Here is a 22,440-nt window from a genome sequence, read left to right as displayed (position 1 = left end):
TGTTGCCTTCGACCTCCAAGCTTTGTTTCTCGCGTTATTTGACCGGCACCGCGATTTTTGGACGATAATTACTCATCTCGTACTTTTCTTTAGACTGTTTATCTTTACCTAAGGGTTGGAAACGACCCAGGACAAAAGTGCTCCCAGTTCAAGCACTTGCTCTTCGTCACACGTGATCAGAAGAAAAGAGAAGGGCCTCGCGCTCTAACAGAAAGAAACGATGGCTCTACAACTGCGCTTCTACCTGACACGGATCGTCTTGATCTTCGTACTCACGACAACGCTGTCTATCTTGACAGGTAAAGCAGAGAGGCGCGGCTCCCGATGCTCCTCCTTCTTTGTGACGTCATGACCTTTTACGCGGGAACGTATTAGAAAGGTGTTTACAGTCGATCGTTTTTATTTAAAACTGTAGTATCTAAAGATTTATGAGGAGTAGATAGTAGAGAGGCCGTTGAAGAAGGCTAGCTTTATTGTACGCGTGGCGTCCCTTAGAAAATGCGTGGGCTGATACTGACCTCAGAACTTTTGTGATTTAGCCGCCCAACCTAAACTAAAGAGCTGGAGCCTCGACATGGATTCAGGAGAAGCTATTCTAACGTTTGAGCCTGCCAACCTGCTTGGAACGCCCAACTGTACAGCTGTTGTGATTCACTCCAAAACGACTGGTGGCACATCCGTTCAGCTGACGAATTCTGGAACGGGAACGGCCGATAATGCAACCAACACTGCTACGTGTACTATTGATTCCAAGGACTTGGACTCCTTGAAGATTAATGAAGCACTGGCAGTGAATGTGAACAACACTTACCTGGAAGTCAAGCCCGGTTTTGTACTAAAGACTGACAAGGAGTTTACGCTGACTGTCAGAGAGATTGTCACAGCGTACACCGGGGACGCTACCGCTCCAGGTCTCTCAACCAGTGACGGCTTTCCGGAATTTGATTTAGACAGTGGTGTACTGACTCTAAACTTCAACGAACCAGTTGACAAAAGTACAATCGTTTGGACAAGATTGGCGTTACGAGGAGCGCGTGCAACAAGATCAAATGATGCAGATTACGTTAAGCTCGAAAACGTGGGCACGAGTTCTTCTTTATTGAGCGACAAGCAGCTGAAGTTGACGCTAGACAATGCTGACCTGAATGCCATTAAAGCAAACACTGGTGTCTGCACAAAAGATTCGGACTGCATACTGACGTTGGAAACGACTGGCTTTGTGAAGGATATGGCAGCTAATGAGCTGAAAAAGTATGCGTCGAATGACACTGGAATCTTAGGAGAGACAACTCTAGGAAAGTTCGTCAACGACGAGACGTCTCCAGAGCTCGAGAATTTTGACTTGGATTTGGATGCAAATACGTTGACGCTCTCGTTTGATGAAAGCGTTCTGTCTTCAAGTCTTTCTGTTGACGAAATTACTATTCAATCTCAAGCAAATACGTCCGATCCTGCTCTTCAAATTCAACTGTCATCGAGCAGCACAACGTCTTCTGCCAACGGAGCGACGCTAGTTGTGTCTCTAAGCGACAAAGATGCAAACGCTTTGAAGGTATCGTCTGTTGTAGCGACAGGTGCTGATACGTCGTTTTTGTCCGTAACTTCCACTGCTGTCAAAGACATGTCAAATTTGCAGCTTACGGAAATTGCCAGTACTAGTGCCAAGAAAGTGAATACTTTTACTAAAGACTCGTCAGAGGCAAAAATCGCGTCTTTTCTGCTTGATCTGGATTCTAACGAGCTTCAACTCACCTTCAATGATCCGATCAAAGTGACGAGCATCAATTTCTCGGCAATAACCATCCAATCAAACAGCACTGGTCTAGGATTGACGAAAGTCGTTTTAAAAGACAGCACAACGACAACAACTGGCACGACGGAGACGGTGACCGTCTCACTATCTGCTGCGGCTCTTGTATCTATCAAGACCAACGCCGCTATCGGAACAACGACTAAAAACACGTTCATCACTTACGAAAAAGACGCATTTACCAATTTCATTGATTTGAAAGCTTCTGCTTTAACTGTGGGACTTGCCGCCGCTGAAGTAACTTCAGATACGACAAGACCGCAGTTGGAAACGTTTGGTTTAGACATGGACAAGGAAGAGCTGTCTTTGACCTTTGACGACGTCGTCAAAGTCAGCACGCTGAAGGTAGATCATCTCACCATTCAAAATGCGGCGACTGCGTCGCTTGGGAAATCGGTAACTTTGACTTCAGCAAGCACGAGAAAAACAACTGACGATGGCTTGATTGTCGTTGTGACGTTGGGAAAGACCGACATGGACAATCTTCGCAAGACGACTGGCTTGGCTACTGCCGCAGCGGATACGTACATAACGGTGACTGCCAGCACAATTGACGACGTTTCTGATCGAGATCTTCTTGCTATAACTGACGGAAAAGGGAAGCAAGTTACGACCTACGTTGTGGACTCCACGGCACCAAAATTGAGCACTTTTGATCTTGATATGGATTCCCCTGTTCTCTTGACTTTGAATTTTAATGAGCCGGTCAACGCAACGACGTTTCGAGTAAATGACCTGAAGATTCAAGACAAAGCTTCTGGTCCCGGTGAGGTGGTTTCGCTTCGAGGAGGCACTCCCAAGGCGAGTTCTTCTCTCACTACTATTGAAGTGACCCTGACCGAGGCTGATGCTAATTCTTTGAAGAAAAAGTTGGTGCTTGCTGTGAGCAATTCTACAACGTATCTCACGTTCAAGGCAGACAGCGTCAAGGACATGGCCAACAATGGAATTGCTGAACTTGATCCAGGCGTGGTTGTTACAAAGTTTACGCCTGATACGACGTCACCGAAGCTGAATTCTTTCACACTTGATTTGAACAGCGGCGACCTAAAACTGACGTTTTCTGAAACAGTGAAAGGCGCGTCGCTACTCGTTACCGGATTTACAGTCCAAGAGAAGAAAGTGGCGCCTAGTCATACTGTCGCTCTAACATCTGCAACACCTAGTCCAACGGTGAATGAAAAGGAGTTGACGTTGAAGCTGGGTGCTGTTGACATTAATGCGATCAAAGCGAATTCAAATGTCGGCACACTTTCCAGTAATACCTTCATTGCCGTCGCCGTCAATGCAATCACCGATATGAACGACAATAAGGGAGGAGAACAAAGTGGAGCCGATTCTGTGGCAGGAGACGTCACAGCAGACAAATTGGCTCCTAAGCTCAGCAGCTTCTCGTATGATTTGTCTAATCACGTGCTCGCTCTGACATTCGACGAATCGGTGAATGTCTCCAGCGTGCAGATCTCTAAGATCACGCTGCAGAGTGCAAAGAACGGGTCTGCTTCCGGAACCAAGACGCGCCCTTTGACGTCGGACTCAACAATCAAGACGAAAGTGAACGGTGCAGTGATTGAGATCACGGTTGCTGGCGATGACGAAGATGCCATCACGAAAGAAGCGAATTTCTTCAATGTTATCAGCAACGCCTTTGTCTCTTTGGCCGCTGCCACCGTTTCTGATATGGCTGGAAATGACATCGAAGCCATCAGTTTACAAGAAGGCACACGGGCAGCAAATTTCATAAATGATACTAGCGGACCAACGATATCCACGTTTAGCCTAAATATGAACACTAGCGAACTGGCGCTGACGTTTAGCGAGCGAGTTGATTCTTCTACTTTGGATGCGACAGTTGTGTCTATTGTTGATTCTGCTCTGGCTACCCAAGTAGTCAAACTCACGGGAGGAACGACGACGAGTCCCAACGGAAAAGTCATCGTAGTTTCGCTGGTCAAGGCTAACCTAAATTCGCTAAAAGCAAACACAAAATTGGCGACGTCAACAGATAATACCTACCTGATAACCGACTCTGGTGTTATTCAAGATTTGGAGAAGAATGCCGGAAATGAAATCGTTGCTGCCAATGCTTTGCAAGCAACCGCGTTTACTAAAGACGCTACGCCTCCCCGATTGGAATCCTTTAACTTCAAAATGGTCGGTGGAAGACCCCCCGCAATTTTGGAATTGACCTTTGACGAAACTGTCAACGCAAGCAGCTTGACGCCGACGTCGTTTACGTTGCAGATCAAGGGCAATGCCTCAGGAGACGACCTATTTCCGCTGACCGGTGGAGTAGCGTCAACGACGAACGCAGCCACTGTGGAGATTTCTCTCACCAGTGCAGACTTGTCATCGGTCCGCGGAAAAGCTCCACTTGGGACTTCGATACAGAACACTTTCTTGAGCGTCGCTGCAGGTGCAGTTAAGGACATGGTAGGACAGTCAGTCGCGGCTGTTCCGTCAACCAATGCTGTGCAGGCCACTGAAGTTACTGCTGACCTTGTTCGACCGACGCTGAAGAATTTCACGTTGGATTTGGATAACGGTGAGCTGAAGTTGACTTTCAGCGAGGACATCGACGCGGCGACGTTAGTGGCAACCAAAATTACTATTCAAAGTTCGTCGAATGAAACGAAGACTCCACTCGTGAAGCTGACTGGTGGAAGTGCCGTTTCTAATCCGCTAACTGTTGCCATCGTTTCAATACTGGCGGCAGATTTGAACAAAATCAAAGTTGAAATAGGACTCGGAACGTCTACGTTGAATACGTATGCAACGTTGGAGGCTGGTACGATTAAAGACACGGCTGGCAACGAAGCGGAAAAGGCTACCAGCCTCCAGGCTGGCTTGGTTATAGAAGACGAACAGGCTCCCCAACTTCTCTCTTTTGATCTCGACATGGATTCAACTACACTCACTTTGACTTTTGACGAAACGGTCGACGCGAGTTCGCTTACTGGAGAGTATTTTACTCTTCAAGACAGAGGCAGCGGAGCCACCGAAACGTACACTTTGAAAAGTGGAAGCAGCTCAAGCAACGACGGGACTGTGATCGATTTCGTCTTAGAGAAAGACGACAGCAACGAAGTGAAAGCAAAGACGAAATTGGCCGTCAATCAAGCGACCACGTATTTAGCAATTAAACCTGACGCGATCAAAGACATGAACGATAACAAGGTTACCGAAATTACGATTACAAATGCCAAGCAAGTCGACACGTACACGAAAGACGAATCGAAGCCGAAATTAGAGACCTTTGATATGGATATGAACACGGGAGAATTGACGCTGAATTTTGACGAAACGGTAAATGTGACGACTCTGGCTATCGTTCAGTTGACAGTGCAAGACAACGCCACGAAGACAGATAGCCGCCTTTTGTCTGACAGTACCAAGGGTACGGAAAATAAGGCTTCTGTCGTCGTTTCGTTGAGTGACGCTGATCTGAATGAAATCAAGCGTCTGAAGATATGCACGAAGGAAGAGGACTGCTACCTGTCTTTCACTGACAGCACGGTGAAGGACATGGTAGGCTTGGCCATCACAGGAATTCTAGATGGAAATGCCGTTAAAGTGAATGTCTACACAAAGGACGCAAAGCGACCCGAACTGTCGTCTTTTCCTGAAATCGATTTGGATGCTGGGACGCTGAAGTTGTCTTTTAGTGAAACGATAAGCACGTCGACGCTTGATCCTACAGGAATTATTCTTCAGACGCTTTTTGAAAGTCCTATAGCTACTGTCACTATGAGCACGGGGACGACTGCAAGCCTCGACGGAACTGAACTCGTCTATGATTTGAGCAAAGGCGATTTGAATAACGTGAAGAAAGCGAACCACGTTTGCTCGAATCGCGGAAACTGCTATGTGCGTCTTTTGGCGAAATCTCTGAAAGACATGGCAGGAAATAACATGACAATCGTCGAGGAGAAACATCCTGGGCAAATTGTTGCCAAATTGGTACCAGACACAGGAAACCCGGAAATAACGGCATTCGTCTTTGATATGAACAGTGGAGAAGTCACTCTAACTTTCAATGAGCCTGTTCTCAGGTCCTCGCTGAAGCCTACTGACCTAACTATCCAAGGCGTCTCGGACCTAACATCCGATCCCGAGAAGAAGTACACATTAACCGGCGGCACAGTGAAGGATGCAGAGGACGACAAAAGTGATCTATTTGCTGTACTAGTGTTGACAGCCGACGACGTGAAAGAACTGAAAAGCAATAGCTTTGCGACGAGTTTGGCCGACACGTTCATATCTTTTCCTGCAACGGCTGTCACGGATACCGCGTTTACGGCGAATCCTGTCAAGGCTGTTCTAACTAACGCCGGATTTCAGGCTACGAAGTACGTAAACGATACTACACTTCCATCGTTGACGGAATTTCAGCTTGACCTGCAGCTCGATCATCTTCTTTTGACGTTCGATGAGCCGGTGAAAGTTAGCACTCTTACGGATCTGACGCTATTCACATTGCAAAACAAGGCGACCAGTCCAGCCGCCGTTCGCAAGCTAACTGGCGGCACAAAAGTGACGACAGACGATGGAGTGACGATTGTCACTATTGCACTGCTGAAAGCCGACGTCACGGCTTTGAAATTGAACTCCTCCTTGGCCACAGCAACCAGCAACACTTTTCTGAGCATTGCTGCCGATTCTATTGAAGATATGGCTGGCAATAAATTGGCGGCAGTTAGTGGACTGAAAGCTTCGCAATTTAAGGAAGACACGACGCTTCCCAAGCTGGTTTCATTCGAGCTTGATGTCGACAAGGGCCAGCTCAATTTAACATTTGATGACGTTATGGATGTCAACTCTCTCGATTCGTCCGGAGTTACCATTCAGAACGCCAAAAAGGCAACAGTCTTTCAATCTTTGTCAACGAAGTCGACGTCTTCGTCGAAAAACGGATACAACGTTATCATTAGCATAGATCCTGCTGATTTATTGCTAGTGAAGTCGAAGGCGGGACTGGCAACAAGCAAGGCGAACGCGTGGCTCCGCATTGCGGCATTCACGATTGACGACGTTGACAAGACCGACGTTCTTGCAATCACCGACGGATCGGCAATTCAAGCGGCTGCGTTTGTCGCAGATACGACGAGTCCGGAACTCAGTTCGTTTGACCTTGATATGAACACAGGCGAGCTGATGCTCACTTTTACGGACACCGTAGACGAAACGACGATTCAACTTAAGAACATAACAATACAGGACGCGGCGAAAGCGACCGATTTAGCAACGACGTCTCTCGCGTTCACCGGAGGAGAGGCCACTCGTTCGGCTGATGGAAAAGTGGTAACTGTTGCTCTGCTACCTGCTGATTTGAATTTGCTGAAAGAAAGAACGAAAGTAGCGACGATCAAGAATACGACGTATCTTACGATAAAAGAGGGAGCAATCAAAGACTTGGCCGGAAATGGACTGAAGCCGGGATTTTCTGACGGATCTGCAAAGCAGGTCTCAGCATACACTGCTGATGAGACAGGTCCTAAAATCTCTAGTTACAACTTCGATCTTAACAAGGGTCTATTGACTCTGACGTTCGACGAAACGGTCAACCAAGCGACAATTAAGTCGACTGCTATAACCTTTCAAGCGGTGGCAAATTCTACAGACGCTAAGAAGGAATTCAAGCTTACTGACGGCTCGAGTTCGCGACCCACGCTAACCACCGTGGAAATCAGTCTATTTGTGTCAGACCTAAATGCGCTGAAAGCTATCGAAGGCCTTGCAGAATCTACATTAACGACGTACTTGTCTCATGAGGCGGCGCTCGTCAAAGACACCGCTGGTAACGACGCCAAAGTAATCGAGAAAAGCAGCGGGCAAAGAGTCAAGTCCTTCGTTCAAGACACTACCCCGCCGGAATTTAGTTCGTTCGATTTTGACTTGAATACCGGATCGCTGACAATGACATTCACCGAAACCGTCAAAGCGTCGAGCTTGAAAATTACCGATTTGACTTTTCAGAATGCCAAGAATGGAACGACGTCCTACGCTTTGCAGTCTACGGCAGCACCGACTGCGAACGGAAAAGTGCTTAGCCTCACTCTCGATGCAGCCGATGTAACCGAGATAAAGAAAAGAGCGACTCTCGCAACGAGCAAATCCGATACATTTATTCGGTTTCCTGAGACGGCCTTGACCGATACCGCGGGACAGAAAATCAAAGCCATCTTAGACGGATCGGCAAAGCAAGTTGAAAACTATACGCCAGATACGGTGAAGCCCAAACTTTTGTCATTTGACCTGGATTTGGCACAACAGTTGATCGTTCTAAGCTTCGACGAAGTGGTGAACAAAGACGATGTTAAATTGGCGGAGATCGTCATCCAGAGTTCTGCGAAGAGTCCTTCTAAAACGTTTAAAATGGCAACGAGCACTGTCTCTGATTCTGACAAAACACTAACGATTACTCTCTCTGTCGAAGATGCTGACCGATTTAAGGGAATTCCAGGTCTAGCGACGAAAGAGTCAGACACCTTTCTGACGTTTTCAAATGCAACTTTCGCCGACATGGCCGGAAACGAGATCATCGAAGTCACAACGGGAATCCAAGTGAGCACGTACACGGGAGATACGAGCGGAGCCATTCTGCAGTCAGCTGAACTAGATTTAGCTGCAAACAGCTTGGTCCTCAAATTTAACGAGCCTCTCGACTTTACGTCATTTGACGTGAGGAAGGTGACGATACAGAATTCGGCTTCCAGCCCAACGTCCGAGTTCACTCTGACGTCTGCCAGCACTCTGTCGACGACGATTAATTCGCCGACGATGACTGTTACGCTCGGAGCGAAAGATCTTGATAATCTCAAGTCGAAAACTGATTTGGCAACGAACATTGACAACAGCTTCATTTCTCTTCGTACAGCTGTCGCCAACGACCTAAGGTCGAATCCGGCGAAGATCATCGGCAAAGATGCGGGACAGAAAGTCGCGAAATACGTGGAAGACAATGCTGGTCCTAACTTGTCTTCCTTCGAACTTGATATGAATACAGGAAAGCTGTTCGTGACGTTTTCGGAGACAGTCAACAAGACTACGTTCGTCGTTACCACACTAACGATACAGAACAACGCTATCGGTGACAAAAAAGTGCCTCTCACTGGCGGAACGACGACGTCAACTCTGAACACCGTTACTGTCACGCTGGAGCAAGCCGACTTGGACAATTTGAAAGTAGAATCGCTGGCATCGACTGTCAATGACACGTTCTTGGTTCTGGCGAGCGATGCAGTGAAGGACACGAACAATAATCCTTCGGGCGCTCAGCCTGCTAAGAAAGCCGCGAAAGTAGTCAGTGATGTTACGAGTCCGAAATTTTCCTCTTTTGACATTGACATGAATTCCGGAAAAGTGACTCTGAGCTTTAACGAAGCCGTGGATGCAACATCAGTTGTTTTCGGTGAAATAACTATACAGGACAACAAAACGAAGACAGCTACAAGCGTGACACTGACAGGCGGTACTCCTCCGGCAGTCAGCGGCAAGAGTCTTGAACTTACTTTTGATAATGCCGATCTGAACAAAATCAAAAGCGGGAAAGTGTGCTCGTCGGCTTCCGATTGCTACCTTCGGTTAACGTCCGCCGCAGTCAAGGACATGGCTGCCCAGGCAGTAGTAGCTGTTCCTGAAGGATCGGCAATCAAGGCAACGGGATACGTCGCAGACACGACGGCTCCGAAACTCGAGCAAGTCCTTGCGTTCGATTTGAACAAGGGAATTTTGACGATTCAGTTTGACGAGTCCGTGAAAACGTCGACAATGGACGCTTCGGCTATACAGTTAGACGATTATGGTACTATTGACGACTTGACAGCTTCTTACAATCTTACAGGTGGGACGACTAGTAGTTTAGACGGTGATACACTAGTAATACAGTTAACGAATGATGATCTAAACAATATTAAGGCAAAGGAAAGCCTTTGCCTTACAAGAATCAGTTGCGTTGTACGATTTACCTCTGATTTTGTAAAGGATATAGCAGAGAACGCGGTAGCTAGCGTTAAAGCCGGTAGAACTGTTGTAAACAAAGAGAGACCCGAGACATTTACCGAGGACACGACTGATCCGAATCTGACAGAATTTACTATTAACATGGACACAGCCGAAGTGTCGTTGACGTTTGACGAGACCGTCAGACATTCGTCTTTGGACATTACCGTTATTACGTTTCAAAACGCTCTCACTGGAACGGCTTTCTACACTCTCACCGGCGGCACGAGAGTCACGTCGTCTCCGTCCACAAAAATCGTTTTTACCGTGAGCGCACTCGATTTGGAAGCCATCAAGCAAGACGAAAAGCTTTTCACTTCGGTTGCCGACAGTTTCATTTCATTCACGTCGAAACTTATAACCGACATGGCAAGGGTCGCTAATTCGGTTGTGGCGAGGGAGAATAAGACGACGGCTCTGAAGACATCCGGATATACGGAAGATTCGACGAGCCCAACATTGGAATCTTTTGCCAGGCTCGACATGACCGCAGAAACGTTGGAACTCAGCTTCAATGAGCCCGTCGACAAGGCGACGCTTCAGGCTACCGGGATAACGCTTAGTGCCAATAGTACTGGTGGAGACAGCGTTACTTTGACAAAAGCGAAAGCGACCGAATATCGGGCCGGAACAAATAAAAAGGTTATCATTCTTTCTCTCGATCCGGCGGACGTGCGAAGTATCAAGCTAAACGGGAATTTAGCTGTTGACAGAGATTCGTCTTTTATTTCATTGCTTGCAACCGCTCTCAAGGACATGGCCGGAAATCTTGTAACGGCTATTGCTGCCGGAAGTCCCAAGCAGCTGGCAGCCGGCGGGTTTGAAAAGGACAGGTTGAATCCAACGTTGACAAGCTACGATCTCGACATGAATACAGGAGTTATTAAAATGACTTTTGACGACGTCATCAAAGCGTCGTCGTTTCAAGAGACAAGGCTGAAATTTCAGAGCAACACCGCCGGTTCTGACGTCGCCAACACGTACTCGTTGACAAAAGCAGCAGCGAAAACCGACAAGAATCTGTACGAATTTGAAGTGACGTTGTCAAACACAGATCTCAATAACCTAAAGAAGAGAACCGGTCTTGCAGTCAACCTTTCATCAACGTATCTTAGTTTTACAGCTGACCTGGCAACAGACGTCGCGGACGTGGACGTCATTGCTATTATTCCCACAAAGGGAAAGCAGGCCAGATTCTTTACTGCCGATAAGACCGAACCAACGCTGACTGAGTTCAGCTTCGACTTAGTGGCGGAAAAGCTTAAAATGACTTTTAGCGAAGTAGTCGATACGAGCAAATTGGACATAACGAAGTTGACTTTGCAGAGCAAGAACGATTCGCAGGACATTGCCTACACGTTCAAAAGCACGACGACGGCGCAGAAAGGAGGTGTCGATGTTCTCGAACTGGACGTCTCCCAAGAAGATCTCAACGCCATCAAAGGCAAGCAGACACTCGGCACGTCGATCTCGAACACGTTTATTTCGTTCACGAGAGATTTTGTCATGGACATGGCGGGAATACGCATTGCGGCGATACTGCAGACTAATGCGAAGCAGGCGTCGTCTTTTCAGAAGGATACTGCTGCGCCGACACTGAGCTCTTTTACCATCGACATGAATTCGGGAAGTATGAAGTTGACGTTTTCTGAGTCAGTAAATGCGTCATCATTGACTCTCACAAAGTTTGTTCTTCTCGGTGCTAAAGATTCGGCTGCTGCTCAGTATCAACTTACAGGCGGAACGTCATCAACGGAGAACAGCAACGTACTGACGATCACGTTTTCCACTGATGACCTCAACGAAATCAAAGCAAAGGAAAATTTGGCAAGCAGTCGTGCGGACACTTTTATTCGATTCGAAGCTGCAGCTGTCATTGACCTAGCTGATGTGGGCATTGTGGCAATTTCTGCGTCGAATGCTATCCAAGCGGATAGCTACACGAACGACACGACTTCTCCTTCGCTCGAGAGATATAATGTCGACATGGGCACCGGCTCTCTGACTCTAATTTTCTCCGAGGCGGTTAAAGTGAGTTCCGTCAGCGTGAAAGAATTCAGCCTTCACAACAATGACAAATCGCCTACTCGTTCGTTTAATCTCACAACGGCGGTGGCTGACCCGAATCAAAATGGCGTCACAATTACTCTGAAAATCGACGAGGTCGATCTGAATGAAATCAAGAAGTTCTCCGATCTTGCGACAAAGCGAGACGATACGTATTTGGCTCTAACAGCAAATGCTGTCACGGACATGGCAGATAATAAGGTGACCGAGATCAAGCGCACCTCTCCGGTGAAAGTCGATGTCTACACGCCTGACAGTGTTCCACCTGAATTGAAGTCGGTTCAGCTCGATATGAACTTGGGCATACTGACTCTTTCTTTCTCTGAAACGGTAAAGGCAAGCAGTCTCAACGTTTCCAGAATCAGTGTTCAGGATTTTGATACGAGGCCGACGATTGTCCGTGTCTTGACGAAAGGAACCGTTTCTAAGGATAACAGGAACCTATTGACCGTCGTCATGGATAAGTCCGATCTGAATTTCATCAAGGGAAAATCCACTTTAGCGATCAGCAAGGAAACGAGTTACATCAAATTGGGCGCGGGTGCAGTCAAAGATACGGGCGACGTTTCGATTGCTGCAACGTCGGCTCTTCAAGCGGATCCCTACACTAAAGATACGACGAATCCCAAATTGGAGTCATTTACCGTGCGCATGGTTGGCGGTACGCCGCCGCTCGAAATCGTTATGACGTTCGACGAAGCGGTGAACGTGTCTTCAGCTGATCCTTCCAAGATCACGTTGCTTTCAGCGGCAGGCGAATCGAGTGCCGACAACACGCTGGTTTTGTCTAGCGTCGGAAAGAAAACTGCCTCAAGTGAAACAACGATTGTGTTTGAAGTAACTGCAGCGGACTTGGGCACTCTGCGCAAAAAGTCCACCTTGCTTACCAGCAGAGATACCGCGTTCGTCAACATAACAAGTCTTCTAGTGAATGACATGGCTAGACTAGCCGTCATCGCTGCCCAAAACGTCCAGGCAACGACCTACGAAGCGGATTTGACTTCTCCTCAGCTAACAGGATACACTCTCGACATGAATAAGGGAGTTCTGCAGTTGACCTACGACGAAACGATTAAAATCTCTTCTGTCAACGTGACTCAGATTACTCTTCAAGCAAAGAAAACTGGAGGAGCTGCTCTTTCCTTGACAACTGATTCCGTTGTTGCATCGGCCGATAGCGATACCGACGTGCTGATCACGATAGCGGAAGCAACTCTGAATAAACTGAAACAAACAGTTGGTCTCGCCAAGAACGATAGCAGCACTTTCTTGAGCTTGGGTGCCTCTTTTATAACGGACACAGCAGAAAATCTCGCAGAGGAAATCAAGTCTACAGCAGGAGAAAAAGTGTCAACGTACATCAGAGATTCGACGTCGCCATCGTTGGCTGCCAATGGATTCGAATTTGATTTGAATACGGCGAAAGTAACTCTGACTTTTTCTGAGACCATAGACGCATCAACGTTCGATGCAGCGGAGCTAACTATTCAAGGCGCCAAAGGAAAGAATCCAAAATCGTTTCTAAAACTCAGCGGCGGAACGGTTACAACGTCGGACGACACCGTTCTAATATTTTCCATGCTACCGGCGGATGTCGATAAAATCAAAACGTCAAGCGCACTGGCAACTTCTAAAGCGAACACCTTTCTTTCGTTTACTGTAGACGCTGTTCAAGACGTTGCAGGAAATTTGGTCGAAAGAATTGTCGGTGCTAACGCTGTTCAAGTCACTAATTTCGTCGACGATACCGAAAGGCCGAATCTGTTATCGTTTACTCTCAATTTGGGTACCGACGAACTGCAGCTGACGTTTGACGAAACCGTGAGAGCATCCACGCTAAATTTGACCGATATAACATTTCAAAACCGTAAGTCTGGCGCGAACGTCACCTATAAGCTGACCAAAACGAATTACGCCGGTGAAAGTGCCAGCATTGTCATTGTCACACTGGACTCGTCTGACGCAGTTGAAATCAAGAAAAGCGATGTTTGCTCAAGCCAATCGTCGTGTTTTCTGTCTTTTCCGAGTACGCTCGCAGCCGACATGTTCAACTTGGCGGTCAATCCGAAGACCACGTCAAACGCGCTTCAAGTCAAAACGTTTGATCCGGATCGCGTTTCTCCTAAAATCGAAAGTTTTGTGGAATTCAATTTCGTCGACGAGACAATCACTTTGAGATTTTCCGAAGTCGTCAACGCTCTCAGTCTGAACGCGTCATCAATAACACTCCAAACGCTTTTCGAAGAGCCAAAGCAATCTGTGACACTAACCGGAGGAACGACAGCAAGTCCCAATGGATTGGAGGTCAAAATTTCTCTTCTAAAAGCAGATTTAGAAAGCATAAAGAAATTGGCGACTCTTTGCACGCGACGCGGTGATTGCTATTTGACTGCAACAGACGGACTCATCAAGGACGTCGGCGGAAATAAGAATGCTCCGAAAACAGACGGTGCTCCTGGACTTATTGTGCAGAAGTTTACGATTGACGTCACTCCACCAGAACTGGACAGTTTTAGTCTGAACCTGGCAACGAGAAAGCTGCTGTTGACGTTTTCAGAACCGGTAAAAGCGTCAAGTCTAAAGGTTAGCTCTATCGACATTCAGAGCAAGGTAACGTCTGTTCCTGGCGGGAGATACACTTTGACAACGAGCACAGTGCCAAGTGAAGACGGTCTGAAGATTGTCGAAGTCAGTCTTTCAGATGTGGACTCGAATAACATCAAGGCCAAAGACTTTGCGACTGATACAAACAATACCTATCTCATCATTAGTTCTGACGCAGTCACAGATATGGCTTTCTCGCCGGTTTCCTTGAAAGCGATTTTGGACGGAGCTGCTCTGAAAGCTTCGCAAGTAACGCCGGACAACGTCAAGCCAGTTCTAGAAAGTTTCACTCTTGATACGAATAGCGACAAATTGATTTTGACGTTTGACGAGACGATGAAACTGACGACGTTGAAATTCACCGATTTGACTCTTTACAGCACCAGCAGCGATCCATCTTCGTCGCTCAAACTAACCGGCGGCAAATTGGAATCTTCAGAACCTTCGACGATTGCTACAATTCAATTAGCTTCAGCTGACATTAGTTCTTTGAAGACGAACCAGAAATTGGGAACGTCAACTGCCAACACGTTCTTGTCCATCCAAGCTGATGCGATTGAGGATATGGCTAATAATGGAATTGCTTTTGTCAATCGTTCGCAAGCAGTTGCTCACACTGTCGACGTCACTCGTGCTGAGCTTGAGAGCTTTACCATAAACATGAACACCGGCAAACTGAATCTCACTTTCACAGATATCGTCAACGCGTCAACGCTTGACGCAACGGCTTTTGTAATTCAAAACGCAAAAGATGCTGCTAAAGACGCGAGAGTTACCTTGTCGGCAAAGAGCAAGACCAGTAGTCCGGATGGATACAGCGTAGTCGTTCTTCTAGATCCGGCTGATCTTCTTGCAGTAAAGTCTGTCGTTGGCTTGGCCATCAGCACGGGCACGACGTGGTTGACGATGCAGGCCTTCGCAATTGATGATTTGAAGAGCAAAGACATACTGGCAATCACAAATGGCAAAGCGCTTCAAGTGAAGACGTTTATACAGGATGACATTCGCCCTGAGCTCGATGATTTCGACTTGGATATGAACTCGGGCGAAATTACTCTTTTCTTCTCGGATACGGTGAAAACGGCTTCATTTCAATCAACTTTTCTGACCGTTGTCAACAAGCCTAGTGGAGATGTATCTCTATCTGTCACCGGAGGAACACCTAAACGATCCGACAACGGAAAGAACATTATCCTTTCTCTTAGTGCAGTAGACTTCAATGAGCTGAAAAGGAAGAGTAACATTGGCACGAGCCGCAGCAATACGTACCTGTTTTTCAAGGCGGGGACTATCGAAGACTTGGCTGGAAATTCGATTTTGGAAGTGTCCAATGCTTCCGCGAAGCAAGTCCGAACGTTTGTCAATGATACTACTAGTCCGTCTATCGAGTCGTTTTCTCTCGACATGAATACTGGTGAAGTGAGCCTTACCTTCTCCGAAACGATCAAGGGATCGTCTGTCGACTTGCCTTCGTTCACGTTTCAACCGGAGGAAAATTCAAGCGCTCTTGCAGCCACCAGCCACCAGCTAACCGGTTCAGTTAGTGATCTAGCTGACAGCACGACGGCTTCGATTACGCTTTCTGCCGTTGACTTGGATGCTATTAAATCAATAGAGCCTTTAGCTGCTGATAAGAGCTCCACCTTTTTATCGGTGACAGTCAAAGGCCTGACTGATATGGTTGGAAATGCGGTAAAAGCTCTGGAAACATCTGGAGGTCTTCAAGTGGCAACGTACACTGCAGATTCAACCAATCCGAAAGTTGAAAATTTCACGCTCGACATGGATTCAGGATCTATGGTTATCACCTTTTCAGAGGCTGTAAAAGCAAGTTCTATTGATTTAACTCAACTTACGCTGAGAAGCGGAGCGCCTGGGAAAGCAAATCGAACTTTTACCGCCGAAGATCAAACGTCGTCAAACAATGGAAAGACAATTACTATTACTTTTTCAGCCGCTTCTGTGGACGCTATTAAGGCTGACAAGACTTTGGGAAGCAGTGCCGACAGCAGCTTTTTGTCGCTCACAAGCGACTTCATAACCGATGCCAGTGATAATTCTGTAGAAGCTGTTGCTGCAGGAAATGCGAAGAAAACTTCGACGTATGTTCCAGACGCCGATTTGCCTACTCTTTCGAACTACCAACTTGACATGAACACGGGGAAATTAACTTTGACATTTTCAGAAGTTGTAGATGCTGCAAGTGTCGTGTTTTCCAGCGTCATAATTCAGAGCAAGGCCGATTCTTCAGGAGTGTCGGTGACTCTTGACTCTAGCACGTCGACCAGTGGAAACGCTCGATCTGTAGTTGTTGACATCAGCAAGGCAAATCTTGATGCTCTGAAACTGGACTCGACTTTGGCAATAAGTGATGCAACTACGTTTCTGAATCTGACGGCAAACGCAGTGAAAGATACAGCTGGAAACTTTTTTAATGCTCTGGCGTCGGCACGGGCAAGCTCCAATTTTATAAAAGATAGCACAAAGCCGGAGCTCAACTCTTTTACACTCGATTTGGGCAAGTTGCAGTTGACTCTCACGTTCTCCGAACCGGTACAAGTGGGATCTTTCAACGCTACCGAAATAACGCTTCGTGAAGCGAAGGTCGATGCAAAGGAAACTCTCACACTTGGTTCTGGAACGAAGATTGCTACCAAGGAAAACTCTGACATCATCACAATAAACTTAGATCCCGGAGACGTTGAAAAATTAAACGAAAATGACAAATTGGCGACCACAAGGACAAACACGTTTCTGTCGCTAACGGAGACTACTGCGAAAGATATGGTCGACAACGCAGTGAAAATCATTGCAACGTTTGAAGCCAAGCAAGCTAAAGAAGTCGTTAAGGACTCTGTTTTTCCTACTCTGAACGAATTTAGTCTCGACATGGACACTGGGATAATGAAACTGACATTTTCTGAGGCGGTCAATATAACAACGTTTGACACAGACCAAATAACTCTCCAAGGCACATCGTCAGGTGGAGATAGCTTTACCCTTACGGGCGGCACTTCGAGCAAACCATCGGCTGCCGTAGTGTCTCTCACTCTGTCGTCAGACGACCTGGACGAAGTTAAGAAACTGAGAAATTTGGCGACCGAAGTCAATGATACGTTCATATCATTTACCTCTTTCATTGTAAAAGACATGTCTGGAAACAATGCACAAGCTGTTAGCAAGGCAGCCGCTAAGAAGGCAGCTACTTTTATTCAAGACCAAAGCTCTCCGACTGTTGATTCCTTCGTTCTTAATTTAAACGTTGGGAGCCTTATAATAACATTTAGTGAAGCTGTTGATGCAGGAACCGTTATTGCAAAGGAAATCAGACTTCAGGACGGCGAATCATTGACTTCTTTCAGTCGAAATTTGCTATCTACTCCTGCACCTACAACCGACGGGAGAATACAGACGTTCAGCATTTCTTCTGGCGATCTGAACGAGATAAAGAAATTGAGCTTATGTACGAGCAGATCGAACTGTTATCTCGTTCTCAGCAACGAAACTGTGAAGGACATGGCCAACAACAAAGTCGTCGGAATTAAGGACGGTGCAGCGCGGCGAGTGCTGACTTTCGTTCCCGATACGACAAGCCCAAAACTTGAACAATTTGTTCAATTTGATATGGACGCTGGTACGCTCAAATTGTCTTTCTCGGAAACGGTGAAAATATCTTCCCTCGACGCGGACCTTCTATCCCTCCAAGATCACTATCGCAGCGATCGCGTATCTTCTCGGCGAAAAATTTCTGCCGCGTCAACAGTGGATGAAGACGGAACAGTACTAACTCTCACTCTCACCGAAACGGACCTAAATTCTATCAAGGCGTCGACGTCTAAATTTTGCAGGACTGATTTGGATTGCTGGGTTCGCTTGCCTTCCGGATTTATTACGGACATGGCCGACAATTCCATCGAAGCTGTAACGAATAGCTCCGTGTTTGTGGACAAGGAGCACGCTTTTGCTATCGTGACTGATACCACTGGACCGCGACTTCAAACGTATGACTTGGATTTTAATACTGGAATTGTATCGCTAACGTTCGACGAAACAGTCGACCCGGAAACTTTGGAGCCGAAATCCATTACCCTACAAAATCTCGCGAGCTCAAGGACTTCGTTTTTCACTCTCACAGGCGAAAAGGCAACATTGACGTCGGTCCTATCAACGATTATTCGTTTCACTGTTCTTGACATAGACGTGCAAAAAGTTCAGTCAATTTTAAGTCTTGCGGCCAATCGATCCAGCACATATATTTCATTTACACCGGAACTCATCAAAGACACGGCTGTCATTAAAAACAAGGCTCAGGCTAAAAATGAAAGCGTTGCAGTTCAAGTAACGAAGTACACGGCTGACGCAGGAGAGCCTGAGCTGAAAAGCTTTGTTGTGCTTGACATGACGCAGGAGCTTCTGCAGTTGTCCTTCTCCGAACCAATAGACGCGGCAAGCATCGATTTTACTGGAATCAAACTTCAGTCGTCCGCTGTCTCATCAGGAAGTTCTAACTACAGCCTGTCGGGAAAGAAATCCGTCACTACGACTGTCGATCGCACTGTCGTCGAAATCCGTCTCACTGCCGAAGATGTCAAAGAAATTAAATTGAAAAGCGATCTAGGAACAAATCAAGGCGATTCGTTTGTGTCCATAGCTAAAGGGTCTTTTAAGGACGTGACGGGAAACGGCGTAAAGGGCGTGTCCGGTTCTTCGGCTCTTCAAGCGGCATCCTACGTCGCCGACGACGTCAACCCCAAACTTCTTAAGTTTGATCTCGACATGAACGTTGGCAAAGTTACTATGGAGTTTGACGATGTCATGTCTGCTTTGAGTCTTGACGCGAGAAAAGTCTCTTTCCAAAGCAAGACTGATGGTGGGGGCAGCTATCAGCTAACTGGCGGAACGAGAAGTACTGAAAACGGCTACATTTTGACGATTGATTTAACAAACGATGACCAGAATGAGATCAAGAAAAAAACCGGTCTGGCTACGAATTCTTCCAATGCGTACATAGTTTTCCCAGCAGACACTGTAACGGATGTTGCAAACAAAGAAGTCATTGCCGTGACGACGTCACAAAGTACGAAAGTCGCCCTTTACACACCGGACTCGACTCAACCGAAGCTAACATCTTTCACACTGAATGTCGGAACAGGAAAAATCACGTTTACTTTTTCGGAAGTTGTCAACGTTGACACGTTTGACGCTGCGGGAATAACCCTTCAAGATACTCTCAACGCCATCGATGCGAAGAGAACGAGAGGACTGGGTAAAGGACCGCTTAGCACTTCGGGAGGAGCGAGCACGTTCGACATGACTCTTGTCGACGCGGACCTGAACTTTCTTAAGGAGCACACAGACATCGCGACGACTGTCAACAACACGTACATGTCTCTGACCGAGCGAAGCGTTCAAGATATGGTGGGAAATCGAGTCGCGGCGATCCTGTCGTCTGCGGCCCTTCAAGCGACGAGCCTGGAGGAAGACACGACGTCGCCTGAGCTCCGATCGTTCGATTTCGATCTCGACGGAGGTATTCTTACTGTGAGATTCTTCGAAACTGTCAACGCGCGAACGATTGAACCAACGGCTTTCCGAATTCGCAACAACGCCACTGGCTCCGTCGATGTAAAGCTCTCGGGTGGAACGCGTTCCACGTTGAATTCTACGCAGATCACAGTCACTCTAACTGCGGCTGACCTAAATAACATCAAAAGCAAGGACACTCTTGCTACGGATCAAAGTAGTACGTACTTGGCCGTGGATTTTGCTGCCGTTTCCGATATGAGTGGCAATCCTATCAAGGCAACTTCCAAAGGAATTATTGTAACGAAATTTACCGGTGACACATCACCTCCGAGTCTGGAGAGTTTTACACTGGATTTGGGCAACGAGCAGCTAACGTTGTCTTTCAGCGAAACTGTCGATGCCTCGTCTCTAAATTCGACTGCGCTGACCTTTTTCCAAACGAGCGACGGATCGGGGTCTTCTCGTCGACTGACAGGTGGCACTACCAAGTCTGTCGATGGAGTGGAAATTGTTGTCGATTTAAAAAGAGAGGATGTCAATGAGCTCAAGAAAAATTCCAACTTTGCTGTGTTTACAGATAACACCTATCTTGCGGTAGACTCAACGGCAATTGTTGACATGAGTAATAATCCTGTGAAAAGCATCGGCTCATCGACTCCACAAAAGGCAGAATCTCTGCTTTTGGACAAGCGGGCTCCGGTTTTGCTCAGCTACGAATTGGACATGAACACTGGCGTTTTGTTGATGTCGTTTTCGGAAACAGTCAAGGCTTCTACTCTCGATGCGACGGCAATCACTTTGCGCAGCACGTCTACCGGACCAGCTTCAACGTATACTCTTACGGGAGGAGCGAGGAGCGCCGACGACGAACTGACGCTGACTATAACTTTAAGCTCTACTGATCTGAACGCCATCAAGAAGGACACCGGCCTTGCAACCAAGAACAGCACAACGTATCTAACTCATTTAGCCACACTAGTGAAAGATACGAGCGACAACGGGATAGATGCTTTGACTACCGGAAAAGTGGTAAAAACCTATGTGCCTGACACAACGTCGCCAACTCTCGAAAACTTTGATCTTCTTATGACTGATGGCACGGAACCGTTGGAAATTTTGCTCGTTTTTTCTGAAACGATAGACCTTGCCACATTGGACGTGACTGAAATAACTTTGCTGCCTAGACCTGGTGCAGGGCCAAGTGATTCCGTGACTCTTACGGGAGGAACAACGCAGCTTGTGAGTCATGCAGAAGTTAAAGTGATTGTTACTGCAGCAGACTTGAAGACGATTCGAAGCAAATCGCCACTGGGCCAAGAAGTTCAATCAACGTTCATGAATGCTACTGCAAGGCTTATCGACGACGTTGCTAAGCAGTCTGTTGAACCGGTAGCAAATAAGAAGGCGAGATCAAGCACTGCTGATTTGAAAAAAGCCGTTCTGTCGTCCGCATCTCTTGATTTGGATAGCGGAGAGCTGATTTTGACTTTCGCTGGGACAATCGTGGTTTCGACTACTAACGTTACACAAATTACCCTCCAGAACAAGAACAGTTCTGCAACAGCTTCATTTGTTCTTACGTCAAAAAGTACCGCGTCAGCAGTTCCAAGCGACAGCAAACTGATCAAAATAACCATTCATCCGGATGATCTCAATAAAATCAAAGAGGACTCTTCTCTGGCTGCAAATGAGGACTCAAGCTTTATCGTCATCACGGAGTCACTTGTGAAAGACGTTGCAAGCAATTTAGCTGCAGCCATAACAGCTGACAGTGCCTTGCAAATCAAGCCGGTGACGGCAGATACAACGCAACCTGAACTTCTTGGTTTTGACGTGAATCTGAATACGAAACTGGTAACTTTGACGTTTTCTGAAGCAGTTGATAGAAGCACATTTGATGCCACTCACTTCACGTTTCAAAATTCGAAGTCTGCATCACCTTCATCCAAAGTTCAGCTAACGGGCGGAACAACGACTAGTCCGAATGGCATCAAGATTGACTTTGTTTTAAACACAGCTGATACGAATTCGTTGCTCAAACTGACCAACTTAGCAACGACTACATCGAATACCTTCGCGTCCATAACGACGGATTTGATACAGGACATGAGTCAGAATTTGGTGAAGAGAATAGTTCCTCTCAGCGCTATTCAAGCGAAGTCAATAATAAATGACACGGCTAATCCGACTTTGGCAAGCTTCACTATAAACCTCGTTAACGACGAACTCATTCTTAGCTTTGATGAAACTGTCAACGTTGCGACCTTGACACTGTCGGACTTTCAGTTGCAAAATGCCACCGTTGCTCCTCTGCTGACCTATTCGTTGAAATCGACGAGTTTTAGCGGGTCTAATGCGGCTACGCTAACAGTTGCATTGTCGAAAGAAGACGCGAACGAGATTAAGAAACTTGCCTTGTGCACTGTCGTTGG

At 46.8% G+C, this 22,440-nt stretch overlaps 1 protein-coding gene across 1 annotated transcript in view; it reads left to right on the top strand.

Annotated features, from left to right (window-relative positions):
- The first annotated feature begins 574 nt into the window (after positions 1-574).
- Positions 575-22,440, top strand: part of LOC136190032 (mucin-3B-like) — a 41,252-nt gene continuing 19,386 nt past the window's right edge. Inside the window, exon 1 of the mRNA XM_065978107.1 lies at positions 575-22,439. Within this exon, the coding sequence (XP_065834179.1) occupies positions 575-22,439 (21,865 nt within the window). The remainder of the gene's footprint in view (position 22,440) is intronic.

Source organism: Oscarella lobularis, chromosome 8 (genome assembly GCF_947507565.1).
Source record: "Oscarella lobularis chromosome 8, ooOscLobu1.1, whole genome shotgun sequence".
NCBI lineage: Eukaryota > Metazoa > Porifera > Homoscleromorpha > Homosclerophorida > Oscarellidae > Oscarella > Oscarella lobularis.
The sequence above is the reverse complement of the archived record's forward strand: the minus strand, read 5'-3'. Positions and strand labels throughout refer to the sequence as shown.